General features: G+C 48.2%; 1 protein-coding gene across 25 annotated transcripts in view; it reads left to right on the top strand.

The window, feature by feature from the left end:
- Positions 1 to 17,616, top strand: part of galnt1 (UDP-N-acetyl-alpha-D-galactosamine:polypeptide N-acetylgalactosaminyltransferase 1) — a 111,872-nt gene that overhangs the window by 83,029 nt on the left and 11,227 nt on the right. For all 25 annotated transcript variants that reach the window (XR_011674349.1, XR_011674352.1, XR_011674356.1 and 22 more), the window contains 5 exons: positions 5,329 to 5,495; positions 6,176 to 6,303; positions 6,417 to 6,496; positions 10,834 to 11,004; positions 13,546 to 13,663. Coding sequence is in view for 2 of the 25 variants with exons in the window: in XM_071394935.1 (XP_071251036.1) it covers positions 5,329 to 5,495; positions 6,176 to 6,303; positions 6,417 to 6,496; positions 10,834 to 11,004; positions 13,546 to 13,663 (664 nt within the window). In the remaining 23 variants the exon portion in view is untranslated. The remainder of the gene's footprint in view (positions 1 to 5,328; positions 5,496 to 6,175; positions 6,304 to 6,416; positions 6,497 to 10,833; positions 11,005 to 13,545; positions 13,664 to 17,616) is intronic.

Below are 17,616 nucleotides of genomic sequence, written 5' to 3' on the forward strand. Positions count from 1 at the left end.
TCTGCTCCTCAGCCCCTCTGCTCCTCTGCTCCTCTGCGCCTCAGCCCCTCTGCTCCTCTGCCCCTCAGCTCCTCTGCCCCTCAGCTCCTCAGCTCCTCTGCCTCTCAGCTCCTCTGCCCCTCTGCTCCTCTGCTCCTCTGCTCCTCTGCTCCTCTGCTCCTCTGCCCCTCAGCGCCTCAGCCCCTCTGCTCCTCTGCCCCTCAGCTCCTCTGCCCCTCAGCTCCTCAGCTCCTCTGCTCCTCAGCCCCTCTGCTCCTCAGCCCCTCTGCCCCTCTGCTCCTCAGCTCCTCTGCCCCTCAGCCCCTCTGCCCCTCAGCCCCTCTGCTCCTCAGCCCCTCTGCTCCTCAGCCCCTCTGCTCCTCAGCCCCTCTGCCCCTCTGCTCCTCAGCTCCTCAGCCCCTCAGCCCCTCTGCTCCTCAGCCCCTCTGCTCCTCAGCCCCTCAGCTCCTCAGCCCCTCTGCTCCTCTGCCCCTTTGCTCCTCAGCTCCTCAGCCCCTCAGCCCCTCTGCTCCTCAGCCCCTCTACTCCTCAGCCCCTCAGCTCCTCAGCCCCTCAGCCCCTCAGCTCCTCAGCTCCTCAGCCCCTCTGCTCCTCTGCTCCTCTGCTCCTCTGCTCCTCAGCTCCTCTGCCCCTCTGCTCCTCTGCTCCTCTGCCCCTCTGCTCCTCTGCTCCTCTGCCCCTCTGCTCCTCAGCCCCTCTGCTCCTCAGCCCCTCAGCTCCTCAGCCCCTCAGCCCCTCTGCTCCTCAGCCCCTCTGCTCCTCAGCCCCTCAGCTCCTCAGCCCCTCTGCTCCTCTGCCCCTTTGCTCCTCAGCTCCTCAGCCCCTCAGCCCCTCTGCTCCTCAGCCCCTCTACTCCTCAGCCCCTCAGCTCCTCAGCCCCTCAGCCCCTCAGCTCCTCAGCTCCTCAGCCCCTCTGCTCCTCTGCTCCTCTGCTCCTCTGCTCCTCAGCTCCTCTGCCCCTCTGCTCCTCTGCTCCTCTGCCCCTCTGCTCCTCTGCTCCTCTGCCCCTCTGCTCCTCAGCCCCTCTGCTCCTCAGCCCCTCAGCTCCTCAGCCCCTCTGCTCCTCTGCTCCTCTGCCCCTCTGCTCCTCAGCCCCTCTGCTCCTCAGCCCCTCAGCCCCTCTGCTCCTCTGCCCCTCTGCTCCTCAGCCCCTCTGCTCCTCTGCTCCTCTGCCCCTCTGCTCCTCAGCTCCTCTGCTCCTCAGCCCCTCTGCTCCTCTGCTCCTCAGCCCCTCTGCCCCTCGGCTCCTCTGCTCCTCTAGCTATGCTTGTGTAACTTTATGAGCAGGATTTGCATTTGCGATTAGTTTATGTTCGTTTTCGCTCATTAGCGTTTAGCTAACAGCATCTATGTGATATAGCTATTCGTTTGTGCGAATTTTGTTAGCATTCTGGTATTAGAGGCCCAATGGGCTTTTCTTGCGTTTTTAGCGCCCCCTTGTGTGCTGTGCCGGTTATACCGTAAATCCCGGGATGAGAGAAGGTTGGGATGACGAACATCTGGATACCGCCCAAGCCTAACACACACACACACACAGCCTTGCCTGGAGTCAGACAGTGCACATTGATGTGTGAAATGTGTTTCTCTTTCTGAGCTTTAGTTGATTACTGAGAGTGTTTTGTCCCAGGCTCGTCTCCCTCCACCTGCTTTTCCAATTAACAGATAAGACTCAGTCAATAGCAGCAGTGACTGGGCTGGAGTTGGGCTGGAGTTGGGCTGGGTGGGGGTGGAGCTGGGCTGGAGCTTTGCTGGGTGGGGGTGGACCTGGGCTGGATAGGGGTGGGGCTGGGTGGGGGTGGAGCTGGGCTGGTTGGGGGTGGAGCTGGACTGGGTAGGGGTGGAACTGTGCTGGATAGGGGTGAAACTGGGTGGGGCTGGAGCTGGGTGGGAGTGGAGCTGGGCTGGAGCTTTGCTGGGTGGGGTTTGGAGCTGGTCGGGAGCTGGTCATAGTGGGGCTGGGTGGTGCTGGCCTGGAGCTGGGCTGGGTGGGGCTGGGGATGGTTTGGGTGGGGCTGGGCTGGGTGGGGCTGGTTTGGGTGGGGTGGAGCTGGTTTGGGTGGGGTGGAGCTGGTTTGGGTGGGGCTGGAGCTGGGCAGGGCTGGCCTGGAGCTGGGCTTGGTGGGGCTGGTTTGGGTGGGGCTGGTTTGGGTGGGGTGGAGCTGGTTTGGGTGGGGTGGAGCTGGTCTGGGGCTGGTTTGGGTGGGGTGGGAGTGGTGAGAAATCAGAGACAACACATTAAATCAGGTCAATAGGACACTGCTGTATAGTGTGTGTGTGTGTGTGTGTGTGTGTGTGTGTGTGTGTGTGTGTGTGTGTGTGTGTGTGTGTGTGTGTGTGTGTGTGTGTGTGTGTGTGTGTGTGTGCTCCAGAGTTCCCCGTGTTTAATCAGAACCAGTGTGCAGCCCGTACTGACCTCCCCCACAATGTACTGACCTCCCCCACAATGTACTGACCTCCCCCACAATGTACTGACCTCCCCCACAATGTACTGACCTCCCCCACAATGTACTGACCTCCCCCACAATGTACTGCCTCACCCACCCACAATGTACTGCCTCACCCACAATGTACTGCCTCACCCACAATGTACTGACCTCCCCCACAATGTACTGACCTCCCCCACAATGTACTGCCTCACCCACCCACAATGTACTGACCTCCCCCACAATGTACTGACCTCCCCCACAATGTACTGACCTCCCCCACAATGTACTGACCTCCCCCACAATGTACTGACCTCCCCCACAATGTACTGACCTCCCCCACAATGTACTGACCTCCCCCACAATGTACTGACCTCCCCCACAATGTACTGACCTCCCCCACAATGTACTGACCTCCCCCACAATGTACTGATCTCCCCCACAATGTACTGACCTCCCCCACAATGTACTGACCTCCCCCACAATGTACTGACCTCCCCCACAATGTACTGCCTCACCCACCCACAATGTACTGCCTCACCCACAATGTACTGACCTCCCCCACAATGTACTGACCTCCCCCACAATGTACTGCCTCACCCACCCACAATGTACTGACCTCCCCCACAATGTACTGACCTCCCCCACAATGTACTGACCTCCCCCACAATGTACTGACCTCCCCCACAATGTACTGACCTCCCCCACAATGTACTGACCTCCCCCACAATGTACTGACCTCCCCCACAATGTACTGACCTCCCCCACAATGTACTGCCTCACCCACAATGTACTGACCTCCCCCACAATGTACTGCCTCACCCACAATGTACTGACCTCCCCCACAATGTACTGCCTCACCTACAATGTACTGACCTCCCACACAATGTACTGACCTCCCCCACAATGTACTGACCTCCCCCACAATGTACTGACCTCCCCCACAATGTACTGACCTCCCCCACAATGTACTGACCTCCCCCACAATGTACTGACCTCCCCCACAATGTACTGACCTCCCCCACAATGTACTGCCTCACCCACAATGTACTGACCTCCCCCACAATGTACTGCCTCACCCACCCACAATGTACTGACCTCCCCCACAATGTACTGACCTCCCCCACAATGTACTGACCTCCCCCACAATGTACTGACCTCCCCCACAATGTACTGACCTCCCCCACAATGTACTGACCTCCCCCACAATGTACTGACCTCCCCCACAATGTACTGACCTCCCCCACAATGTACTGCCTCACCCACCCACAATGTACTGCCTCACCCACAATGTACTGACCTCCCCCACAATGTACTGCCTCACCCACAATGTACTGACCTCCCCCACAATGTACTGACCTCCCCCACAATGTACTGACCTCCCCCACAATGTACTGACCTCCCCCACAATGTACTGCCTCACCCACCCACAATGTACTGACCTCCCCCACAATGTACTGACCTCCCCCACAATGTACTGACTCACCCACAATGTACTGACCTCCCCGACAATGTACTGCCTCACCCACCCACATTGTACTGCCTCACCCACCCACAATGTACTGCCTCACCCACCCACAATGTACTGCCTCACCCACCCACAATGTACTGCCTCACCCTCAGCCTGCAGCTGATTACACTATCACCCAGTTGTTCCTTTCACAACTTGTCTACTCTCTCTTTCTCCATGTATACGTCTCACACACACACACACACACACACACACACACACACACACACACACACACAACTCTTGATGATGATGAGTTATAGACGTCATGTTTTCTGTCTGTCTCAGAGCATAGATCATGTCTGGAAAGTCATGCTAGTAGCTCACAGGGTTAGGTAAGTGTGTGTTTGTGTTGGTGTGTGTTGGTGTGTGTGTGGACAAGTGAGTAATCTGACAGAACTGTTTTACCCCCTCCCTAAGAGCAGAAACACACACACAGACACACACAGACACACACACACACACACACACACACACACACACACACACACACACACAGACACACCACGATTGCGTGTGTGTGAGGTAATAGGTTCCAGAGACAGAGCAGCTGGAGGAGGGCAGGAATTCTCACCTCTTCTCTCACCTCTCCTCCCCTGCTACATTCCATCACTCTGAGGGAGGGGTGGGGAGAGAGGGAACATTCTGCAAATATATGGAGGGAGGGAGTGAGCAGGAGGGAGGGAGGGAGAAGGAAGGGTTGAGGGAGGGAGGGAGCAAGAGTGAGGGAGGAGGGAGCAGTAGGGAGGGAGCAGGAAGGGTTGAGGGAGAGAGGGAGCAAGAGTGAGGGAGGTAGGGAGCAAGAGTGAGGGAGGGAGAAAGAGTGAGGGAGGGAGCAGGAAGCATTGAGGGGGGGAGGGAGCATGATGCTCTTTGATGCTCATTTTCCTGATCTTTCAAACCCACTCATGTCAAAGGCCATGTCACCCCATCTGTCGTGTGGCTCCAGCTGTGTGCTGAAGTTATTGGGGACGATATGCACCATGTACTGTATATTAATGATGAAATGATGTGCTGCTTGTTCCAAAACCACAGGACACATTACTGCAGTTCATCATGAAAGACCCTTCTGTGTGTTCTCTGTGTGTGTTCTGTAAGTGTTCTGTGTGTGTGTTCTCTATGTGTGTGTGTGTGTGTGTGTGTGTGTGTGTGTGTGTGTGTGTGTGTGTTCTCTGTGCGTGCGTGTTCTCTGTGTGTGTGTGTGCGTGTTCTCTGTGTGTGTGTGCGTGTTCTCTGTGTGTGTGTTCTGTATTTGATCTCTGTGTGTGTTCACTGTGTGTGTGTGTGTGTGTGTGTGTGTGTGTGTGTGTGTGTGTGTGTGTGTGTGTGTGTGTGGTCTTGTATATGTAGTCTCTAACTTCTAGTTTCTCTCCTTTCTCTCTGTCTCCTCCGTAGCTGTAAGAATAAGCTGTATCCAGACGATCTGCCTCGTACCAGTGTAGTGATCGTGTTCCACAATGAGGCCTGGTCCACTCTGCTGCGGACCGTCCGCTCTGTCATCGACCGCTCCCCCAAGTCTCTATTGGAGGAGGTAGTACTGGTGGACGATGCTAGTGAGAGAGGTACACGCTGAGATGCACTCACTGTCTGTCTTTATCTGGGCTTGTTCCTAGGTGCTGTGTAAGGCTGTGTGCACAATATGTGTGTGTCTCTGTGTGACTGCATGTTTGCGTCTGTGTGTGTGTCTGTGTGTGTGGTGTGTGTGTGTGAGTGCTGTGTCTTGTCGCTCAGCCCAGTGCTGTTAATCCCTGTTTGGGGCAGATTATTAGGTCCCTAATACCCCGGGAGCAGGGATTACCCCCAGCCTCCCTCCAACCCCCCTCTGTTCCCCTATTGACCCCCTGGGATAGAGGGATGAAAGGGATGAGGGGGAAGAGAGGGAGAGAGGGATGGGATAGTGGGTAGGTGGTATCCTTTAGCTATGAGAGCATGCTGTCTGGGATGGAGATATCACTTACCAGTCAGACCACACCAGAGATCACACTCTCTTTTTCACTCACCATACTCACCATCAGGTATACAGACGTGTACACACACCACACACACACACACACACACACACATGCATCAGACACACACATCAGAGACACACACACACACACACACAGAGATGATGGATTTATTCCATCTATGGGTCTGGTAGTACACTAAGTATATGTTTTTGGGCTTGCATTTGTGTGTGTGTGTGTGTGTGTGTGTGTCTCTGATGTGTGTGTCTGATGCATGTGTGTGTATGTTGTAGACTTCCTGAAGCGGCCGTTAGAGCAGTATGTCAGGAGGATGGAGGTTCCAGTCAGAGTGGTGAGGATGGAACAGAGATCTGGACTGATCAGAGCTCGACTGAAAGGAGCCTCACTCTCCACCGGACAGGTGTGTGTGTGTGTGGTCCAATCCTGTGTGTGTGTATACATTGTGAAATGCTGCTCAGATGCAGCTGCTGTCAGTAGTCTCTCTGTAATAGTAAAGTGTTTGTTGTCATGTAGGTGATCACGTTTCTAGACGCTCACTGTGAGTGCACCATTGGCTGGCTGGAACCTCTACTGGCCCGCATCAAACTAGACAGGTATGTTACACACCACACAGCACACATATACCACACACTCCACCCACACACTCACGTAGACACACACCACACCCACACACACGCTGGGTGTAATAAATAAATGAGTAACAGTTTGTTGAGCCTGCAGGGGGCTTGTCCTTGTGTTTTATTTGATGCTTAATTACAAAGCCTCTGTTTACTTATGTCCTCAGGCTGGTACACACACACACACACACACACAGCAGAGGGAGAGGGAGAGAGATAGAGGTCAGATTGTATTCCGTGCTACAGCTGTAAATGTGCTGAGCTGACAGCAGGACTCGGGTCGTTCCACCAGTTAGATGCATTTTCAGTACTAGTGTAACTTGGTGGAGAAAAACAAGGTTTTAGTTCACCTAATTTAACATTCTTCTGTCATAAAGAGCACATGTTCAAATGAATAAAAAACATGTTTTCCATCTCAAGAGGTTAAATAAAATAATACTGTTGTAAGTGCCAAATAAAGTAACAGGGTTGACCGTAACAGGGTTGACCGTAACAGGGTTGACCGTAACAGGGTTGACCGTAACAAGGTTGACCGTAACAGGGTTGACCGTAACAGGGTTGACCGTAACATGTTTGACCGTAACAGGGTTGACCGTAACAAGGTTGACCATAACAGGATTGACCGTAACAGGGTTGACCGTAACAGGGTTGACCGTAACAGGGTTGACCGTAACAGGGTTGACCGTGACATGGTTGACCGTGACATGGTTGACCGTGACAGGGTTGACCGTACCAGGGTTGACCGTAACAGGGTTGACCGTAACAGGATTGACCGTAACAGGGTTGACCGTAACAGGGTTGACCGTAACAGGGTTGACCGTAACAGGGTTGACGACATCATCTTAAATTAGCCATGAATTCCCTTGTGACGGGGGAATGGAAGCATGTTGTGTGCAATGAGAGGGGCAATTGAATGCAAGCTTCACTAAAACATTGACATTGTTAAACATGTCTAGTCTGTGTACCTCTGGGTAACAGGGCTACGCTGCACCTGCTCAGTTTCCACCACAGAACACCAGGAAACGGCCAAAAGGAGTAGAATCAGCTCACCTGCTTTCACACCAGGATTTTACTATTAGATGTTCAATGTTTCTTTAGAATTGTGTTTTTTAAAGGAATAGTTTCACCATGTTAAAACGAGAGTTCAGTTCACTTAACTGGGTTGACCTTACAATGAAGGACCATTTAAAAACAAATGTTTTACCTGTCACGTTCGTCATAACGAGGAGACCAAGGCGCAGCGTGATTGGAATACATTCTTCTTTTAATAAACGAAGAACACTTAAACAAACTAACAAAACAACAAAATGAACGTGAAGCTATAAACAACTAGTGCTGACATGCAACTACACATAGACAACTACTCACAAACCCAAAATGGAAAATGGCAACCTAAATAGGATCCCCAATCAGAGACAACGATAAACAGCTGCCTCTGATAGGGAACCAATTCAGGCCACCATAGACCTACATTACCTAGACATATAAAATTCCCATAGATAAACAAAAACCCTAGACAAGACAAAACACACATACCCACCCCCGTCACACCCTGACCTGACCAAAATAATACAGAAAACATAGATAACTAAGGTCAGGGCGTGACAGTACCCCCCTCCCCCCAAAGGTGCGGACTCCCGACCGCAAACCTGAACTTATAGGGGAGGGTCCGGGTGGGCATCTACCCTCGGTGGCGGCTCTGGTTCTGGACGCCGCCCCCCATCTTTACCCTAGTCCCTCCGCCTTTGTTGAGCTGAACCGTGGATCGTCGCCGGAGACCCCGGGCTGGGGACCATCGCCGGAGACCCCGGGCTGGGGACCGTCGCCGGAGACCCCGGGCTGGAGGCCGTCTCCACCCGGCAAATGCGGGACGCTGGCACCGAGCACACCGGCCTGTGAATGCTCGGCCGAGACACCGTGCGCATCACCCCATAGCACGGGGCCGGACCAGTCACATGCTCGCCACGGTAAGCACGGGGAGTTGGCTCAGGTCTCCAACCTGACTCTGCCACACTCCCCGTGTGCCCCCCCCAAAAAAAGTTTTTGGGGCTGCCTCTCGGGCTTCCTTGCCAGCTGTGTTCCCGTGTAATCCTTGGCCCTTTTCCTAACTGCCTCGACCTGCTCCCATGGCAGGCGATCCTTTCCGGCCAGGATCTCCTCCCACGTGTAGGATCCCTTGCCGTCCAGGATGTCCTCCCATGTCCAGTCCTCCTTACCCCGCTGCTTGGTCCTTTGGTGGTGGGTAGTTCTGTCACGTTCGTCATAACGAGGAGACCAAGGCGCAGCATGATTGGAATACATTCTTCTTTTAATAAATGAAGAACACTTAAACAAACTAACAAAACGAACGTGAAGCTATAAACAACTAGTGCTGACATGCAACTACACATAGACAACTACCCACAAACCCAAAATGTTAAATGGCAACCTAAATAGGATCCCCAATCAGAGACAACGATAGGGAACCAATTCAGGCCACCACAGACCTACAATACCTAGACATACAAAATCCCCATAGATAAACAAAAACCCTAGACAGGACAAAAACACACATACCCACCCTCGTCACACCCTGACCTGACCTAAATAATACAGAAAACATAGATAACTAAGGTCAGGGCGTGACATTACCTTAAATGAATCATTATTCACATTAAATAAATAATAATCTTCACAAATGACTTTGTCAAAGCAACAAAGCAACTATGGCTTTACAATGATGGTGAAAACTTGGATAAATGTTGGGGTTGATAAGTGCAGAAGCTGTCATACATCTCTCATTCACGTGTTGGCTGTGTCCCAAACTAGAGGGATTCTGGACGTCAGTTTTCTCTCTCATTCAGGTGTTGGCTGTGTCCCAAACTAGAGGGATTCTGGACGTCAGTTTTCTCTCTCATTCAGGTGTTGGCTGTGTCCCAAACTAGAGGGATTCTGGACGTCAGTTTTCTCTCTCATTCAGGTGTTGGCTGTGTCCCAAACTAGAGGGATTCTGGACGTCAGTTTTCTCTCTCATTCATGTGTTGGCTGTGCCCCAAACTAGAGGGATTCTGGACGTCAGTTTTCTCTCTCATTCAAGTGTTGGTTGTGCCCCAAACTAGAGGGATTCTGGACGTCAGTTTTCTCTCTCATTCAAGTGTTGGTTGTGCCCCAAACTAGAGGGATTCTGGACGTCAGTTTTCTCTCTCATTCACGTGTTGGCTGTGCCCCAAACTAGAGGGATTCTGGACGTCAGTTTTCTCTCTCATTCACGTGTTGGCTGTGCCCCAAACTAGAGGGATTCTGGACGTCAGTTTTCTCTCTCATTCATGTGTTGGCTGTGCCCCAAACTAGAGGGATTCTGGACGTCAGTTTTCTCTCTCATTCACGTGTTGGCTGTGTCCCAAACTAGAGGGATTCTGGACATCAGTTTTCCAGACGTTCTCAGAAGTGCTGAATCGGCCTATCGAACTCAACCCGTTGATTGCTCTTTTAGGCGTCACCCCAAAGAGTTGTGTTTACAGAAACTATAGCCTTTGCCTCCTTGCTGGCGCTGGTACCTAACCCTGTATTATGGTCCAAGTCTAGAGCCACTTCATCATCTATTCACTACTTGTCTACTTATCTAATTACCTCTTAATTACTATTATTTAGTTATTTTCTGAACACATTTTTCTCCCAGCGTACTTTCCAGCATCTATCTTTCTACCCCTTCCGTCTTCTTATGGAGGGAGGATGGAGGAAGGGTTGCTCAGCCCATGGTCTATGTAAACTGTACCATTGTATGTTTCTCATGACTGGAATCAATAAAACATTTCAACTTGGATAAATGTTGGGGTTAAGTGGGTTAAATCATCCTAGAAGTCACAGAGAGACATTTAGCATGTCTTAATTCATATAAAAAATCATGTTTTGAGTTTTCCATGTGTCTATATTAAAGGATACTTCATTTAAGGAACTAGCTACCTACTGTTGATTGATGTTTGTCTAGTGACTGTCAGTGTGTGTGTGTGTGTGTGTGTGTGTGTGTGTGTGTGTGTGTGTGTGTGTGTGTGTGTGTGTGTGTGTGTGTGTGTGTGTGTGTGTGTGTGTGTGTGTGTGTGTGTGTGTGTGTGTGTGTGTGTGTGTGTGTGTGTGTGTGCAGCATGATAGTAGTGGCAGGCACAACACCAGACACTAGTAACTGCTGTTGTCAACACAGTAGAGGTCTGCAGATGTTCTGGATATTAGAAGTGATTGAAATGATTACGACTCACAAGTTCAAGCATCTACTCAACACTTTGTCATTGTGGATCTAAAGGTCTTCTGATGTGGCGGTGTGTAAATATGTGTTGCAGGAAAACGGTGGTGTGTCCCATCATCGACGTGATCAGTGATGACACGTTTGAGTACATGGCTGGTTCTGACATGACCTACGGAGGCTTCAACTGGAAGCTGAACTTCCGCTGGTACCCTGTACCCCAGAGAGAGATGGACCGCCGCAAGGGAGACCGCACTCTGCCCGTCCGGTAGGTAGGACACACTACCCATCTACAGTGTTGGCATAGAGACTGGGACCTAGACTCTCTTTAGCTCCAGTCAGTGAGGATATCATCCCTGCTCCTAACACTCTACTGATTATAAATGTAACAGACTAGTAATAGTGGCATAGCTGGGACTTAGTTATATAACATGAGCTCAGTGTGGTATAGCTGTGTTGCTGTGTTCCTGTGTAGTTGAGGATGGGGAAACTCTGGGAACATTCAGGAATAAAACCCAGGGTTTGTTTTCGCTTGTCCCTCATCACCTCTTCCTGTTCATGTTCCCCACCAGTCCAACTGGGACTATCAGAGGCACATTCAGAGGTCCCGTTTCCAGTCAGAGTCCCTGCTTCCATCACAACACAGGGAAAGAGACTAGTCTATTCGTGAGGTGACCTGGGTAAAGTAGTTTCAGTAAAACAACATGTTATTGAGTTTATCTTTAGCCAGCTAATATCCGCCAAGGTGTTTTTCTGTTTCCCTGCCCGCGCTGCCGAGGTGTTTTGCTACTTTTCTGTTCCCAGCTGGCCAACGACAGAACGTGTGTGACTCCCCACACAGTGCACAGCTCCACAGCTCAGATCGTGTTCCCACAATATGTTTCCCCAGGGGGACGTGTGCTGTTCTATTTGTAGTTCTATGTGGCACTGGCACCATGTTCCCTGTTGTCTTCCTGATCAACGTCTTGAAAACAAGTCTTTAGCTCAATGACATATGGTGGCAAGAAAGTATGTGAACCCTTTGGAATTACCTGGATTTCTGACCCTCCTTTGGAAGCAATAACTTCAACGAAACATGTTCTGTAGTTGCGGATCAGACCTGCACAACGGTCAGGAGGAATTTTGGACCATTCCCCTTTACAAAACTGTTTCAGTTCAGCAATATTCTTGTGATGTCTGGTGTGAACCACTCTATTGAGGTCATGCCACAGCATCTAAATCGGGTTGAGGTCAGGACTCTGACTGGGCCACTCCAGAAGGCGTATTTTCTTCTGTTGAAGCCATTCTGTTGTTGATTTATTTCTGTGTTTTGTTACGTTGTCCTGTTGCATCACCCAACTTCTGTTGAGCTTCAATTGGTGACAAATATCCTTTCATTCTCCTGCAAAAAGTCTTGATAAACTTGGGAATTCATTTTCCCGTCGATGATAGCAAGCTGTCCAGGCCCTGAGGCAGCAAAGCAGCCCCAAACCATGATGCTCCCTCCACCATACTTTACAGTTGGGGTGAGGTTTTGATGTTGGTGTGCTGTGCCTGTATTTCTCCACACACAGTGTTGTGTGTTCCTTCCAAACAACTCAACTGTAGTTTCATCTGTCCACAGAATATTTTGCCAGTAGCGCTGTGGAACATCCAGGTGCTCTTTTGCGAACTTCAGACATGCATAAATGTTTATTTTGGACAGCAGTGGCATCTTTCATGGTGTTCTCCTATGAACACCATTCTTGTTTAGTGTTTTATGTATCGTAGACTCATCAACAGATGTTAGCATGTTCCAGAGATTTCTGTAAGTCATTAGCTGACACTCTAGGGTTCTTCTTAACCTCATTAAGCATTCTGCGCTGTGCTCTTGCAGTCATCTTTGCAGGACGTCGTAGGGAGAGTAGCAACAGTGTTGAACTTTCTTCATTTATAGACAATTTGTCTTAAGGCTTTTAGAGATACTTTTATAACCCTTTCCAGATTTATGCAGTCAACAATTCTTAATCTTAGGTCTTCTGAGATCTCTTTTGTTCAAGGCATGGTTCACATCAGCCAATGCTTCTTGTGAATAGCAAACTCAAATTTTGTGAGTGTTTTGTATAGGGCAGGGCAACTCTAACCAACATCTCTAATCTCATCTCATTGATTGGACTCCAGGTTAGCTTTTGGAGAAGTCATTAGCCTAGGGGTTCACATACTTTTCCCAACCTACACTGTGAATGTTTATTATGTATTCAATATAGACAAGAAAAATACAATCATTTATGTGTTATTAGTTTAAGCACACTGTTTGTGTCCATTGTAGTGACTTGTAGTGATTTGATCTGAGATGAAGGTCATATCAAATTTTATGATCAATTTATGCAGAAATCCAGGTAATTCCAAAGGGTTCCCATACTTGTTCTTGCCACTGTATATCCCTCCTTCTGAGAGACTGACAGGGAGAGAGAGATGACTTGCTTTGGCAATGTTAACATATGTTTCCCCTGCCAATAAAGCCCTTACATTGAATTGAATTGAGATGGAAAAACAGGAAAAAACAACGATCTCTGGAGGTCGACTTGATGTTTTTGTGCCTCTGAAGATACCATCTTTACTGACAAACTTGTGATCTCTGTCGCAAACATGAAACCAGAATGTAGTTTTGAGTGACTGTTTTCTTCTCTCCCCCTCTCCCCTCCCTCTCTCTCTCACTCTCTCCCCCTCTCTCTCCCCCTCGCTATCTCTCTCTCTCCACTCCCCTCCCCTCTCTCTCCCTCTCTCCCTCCCCTCCCCTCTCTCTCCACTCCCCTCCCCTCTCTCTCCCTCCCCTCCTCTCTCTCTCCAGGACTCCTACCATGGCCGGTGGGTTGTTTTCTATAGACAGAGATTATTTCCAGGAGATAGGGACGTATGACGCAGGTATGGACATTTGGGGAGGAGAGAACCTGGAGATCTCCTTTAGGGTGAGTACACACATACACAGGGCACACACACACGCACACATACACAGGTCATGCAAGCACACACACACATACACACACACACCAGGGATGCAAACTAGTCACCTTTTGGTGAAATTCGCCGTTTTGAATCCAAAATAGGCAACCTACGTGAATCGTGTAGATCAGATGAGAAAAGTTTCGGAGGGGGAGCTTTGGATCACTACTGGCTGTAAGCGAACGAGTGATTCGCGTTTGGAGCAATTCTGTCTGTGTCCAAGGCTCAGCCAATCATTCAAATAACAACAGAATGCAGCACGCGACTGAAGAGAGAAGAGACAACCAATTTGCTGGTTACAGAATCAGGGCGCTCTGAAAGACAGCAGTAGGGTGCAGAGGCAGTTTGCCAGTTACAGCAGCGCGTCCCCTGAACGATAACGAAAAGATAAGTGAGAAGCCGGGTGATGAAGCATACCTCATGAGCTGTAACCGAAAAACAACTGGCATTTGGAAAGTTTGAGGTGAGGGAGAAAGTGTGGTGGAACAAGTATTGTTCGCGTTGTTAAGTATCTTGCTATAGTAGTTGGATGGAGTTCTCCGTTAGCTAGCCAGAGAAATGTTGAGAAACATTAGCCAACTTAGCTGATCAAATTATTGAGTTTATTGTGTGAAAATTAGCTGGCTAATAAAGTCAGACAGCTAACGTAAACTCGTACATCGCCTTGGTCCGTACAATTGCCCTTATTTTAAAAAACGTAATACTTCCAGATCAACTGTAATGCCAATACCATTGTAAAGCACAATTTCTCCCCTTTCCAAAAAAATCAATTACATGACCTAAACACTGCCCGTTTCTGCATAATTCAAGCAGGCAATGAGCCCCGTCGGGTCTTTTTTTTAAATGGCGGGTGGGGAAGCGAAACGAATGCGTGTTAGTGAGAAGGACAGATGTCGTGTGGGAAAATTGCTTTTTTCACTCGATCTGTCCAACTTATCACCTTATCGCATCTAGAATGTAAATAAAACACTATAAAGAGTTTATATAATGTGTCATTACATACCTATTTGAACGTTTGTGTCGAATTTGAATCGGGTTTTTAGGGCGGTGCTAAAGTGATCTTAGAAGTTAACTTTTACTTGGTACTCATCCCGGATCCGGGAGCACCCCCATCAGTAAAAAAGCTGACTAGCATAGCCTAGCATAGCGCCACAAGTAAATACTAGCATCTAAATATCATGAAATCACAAGTCCAAGACACCAGATGAAAGATACAGATCTTGTGAATCCAGCCATCATTTCTGATTTTTAAAATGTTTTACAGGGAAGACACAATATGTATTTCTATTAGCTAACCACGATAGCAAAAGACTCAACTTTTTTCTCTCCACCATTTTCTTACTGCATAGGTAGCGTTCACAAATTCGACCAAATAAAGATATAAATAGTCACTAAGAAAAAACTTCATCAGATGACAGTCTGATAACATATTTATTGTATAGCATATGTTTTGTTCGAAAGATGTGCATATTTCAGGTATAAATCACAGTTCTACATTGCAGCTGCAATCTGAAATAGCGTCGATGCAGCCAGAATAATTACAGAGAGCAACGTCAAATACCGAAATACGCATCATAAAACATTTCTGAAAAATACACAGCGTACAGCAAATGAAAGACCAACATCTTGTGAATCCAGCCAATATTTCAGATTTTTTAAGTGTTTTACAGCGAAAACACAATATAGCATTATATTAGCTTACCACAATAACCAGAAACACAAGCAATTTACCAGCAGCAAAGGTTAGCGATCGTAACAATCCAGCAAAAGATATCAAATTTTTGACTAACCTTGATAAACTTCATCAGATGACAGTCCTGTAACATCATATTACACAATGCATATAGGTTTTGTTCGAAAATGTGCATATTTAGCAGCACAAATCGTGGTTATACAATGTGATCAGTAGCAACATTTCAGGCATTCTGGCCGGCGCCATCTTGGAGAAGCACCTAATCTAATCGATAACTAATCGTAAACTTGACTAAAAAATACAGGTTGGACAGCAAATGAAAGATGCATTAGTTATTAATGCAACCGCTGTGTTAGATTTTTAAAATTAACGTTACTAGACATACAGTGTGCGTTACAGCCAGACCAGTGCCGAAATTAATGGCGGACAAATCATTTTACATTTTTCCACAGAAATACGGATTAACATCATAAATAGCTCTTACTTTTGGAAGAGCTTCCATCAGAATCTTGGGCAAGTTGTCCTTTGTCCAAAAGAATCGTTGCTCGGTTGTAAAACGTCCTCTTCAACTTTGGAAATAGCAGCAAACATTAGCTATGTGGCGCAGACATGCCCAAATCTTCAAAACGCAATACAAAGGAAATTCCGAAAATCGCAATATACTCACATAAACTGATATAACTCGGTTTAAAATAACTTCGTTATGATGTTTCTAACACCTATATCGAATAAAATCAGAGCCGGATATATCTAAGGCCTATAACTTGAGCTTTTGAGAATGCCATCCTGAGGTCCTTCTTTGCGTCATGACGAAGGTTGAAAAGAGTGCACCCCCCATGCCATGGGCTTTTATAAGGTCTCAGATCTGCCTAGAAACTCCATTCCAATTCTCATTGGTTACTGACATCCAGGGGAAGGCGCGTGCAGTTCATGTCGACCCATAGGATACATACAGAGTTTTAAACTGATCCTAGAACAGAGTCTACATTTTCAGATTTTGCAGTACCTGTCAGGAATTTCGCTGCCAAACGAGTTCTGTTTCACTCAGAGAAATAATTCAAACGGTTTTAGAAACTAGAGAGTGTTTTCTATCCAATAGTAATAATAATATGCATATTGTACGAGCAAGAATTGAGTACGAGGCAGTTTAATTTGGGAACGATAAATGGTAACGTTGAAACAGCACCCCCTATATTGAGAAAAGGTTAACAGCGGCTTTGAGAATGATGATGCATGCAATGATGACGCAAAAAATGACTAGGTATCCCCCTTACCCCCGTCACTGTCCATTTCTTGTTTTTAAACGATGAGAGAAGTGCTACACCTGGTGGAGAGAGATTGTAAGACAGAAATAGTTGCTTTATGCGTGCTGTACGTTACGACATGACACGCCACGATGTAACGGAGGGTCGGTTTTTTCAATATATCTCCAATACTATAGAGCCATTACCATGTCGATCAACGCTTGAATAGAAACCTAGTTCACACCCCCGATTTTGAAGTCAACACAGTCGCTACAGTCCCATTAGTTTTCTTTGTAGCCTCGTTTGAATGTCGCGGATACCCACATTTGTACGGAATGGGGTGAGTTTACGTTAGCTAGCTAACGTTACAGCATCAGATGAGCTAACGTTAGTAACCTAACCAATTGGCTCTGGTATTAATTGGTAACGTTAGTAACCTAACCAATTGGCTCTGGTATTAATTGGTACTCCTTGCCGTTCCTCAGGTTCTAACGCGTTAGTTGCTTACTGGACCCTGGCAATCTGTGTGAAATCTTAACTAGCTACTGAACTAACTATTATCTGTGAACTAATGTTTTCCCTCTACAGTATGAGAGAATTTTCAGAATGAGAGAATATGGTGAAAATGAGGCGTTGCTTGTTAAACAACTGGATTCAGGGATGAAGTGTAGCTGGAGCTGGGCCTGACTTATGCTGGAGGCCAATAGAGGTGGAAGAAACGCCACACACTTTCCCTTCAATACAGTGGATAAAAGGGGTACGCCAGGTGTACTCTCTGCCTGAAAGAGATCAGTTATGCCAACAAAGGGTATCATGCTCTGCTGGCACATTGTAGAACAGATGACCACAGGCAGAACGTGTACAATGTAATAACATGCAGTGTAGCCCAAAGATATTGCTTTTGTTGTGTTGAACTTGACAGTAACACCTTTGTGTGGGTGAAGGGGGGGGATTATTAAATGTTTTACTCAGTGAACGTTAT

This window comes from Salvelinus alpinus, chromosome 4, assembly GCF_045679555.1.
Source record: "Salvelinus alpinus chromosome 4, SLU_Salpinus.1, whole genome shotgun sequence".
NCBI lineage: Eukaryota > Metazoa > Chordata > Actinopteri > Salmoniformes > Salmonidae > Salvelinus > Salvelinus alpinus.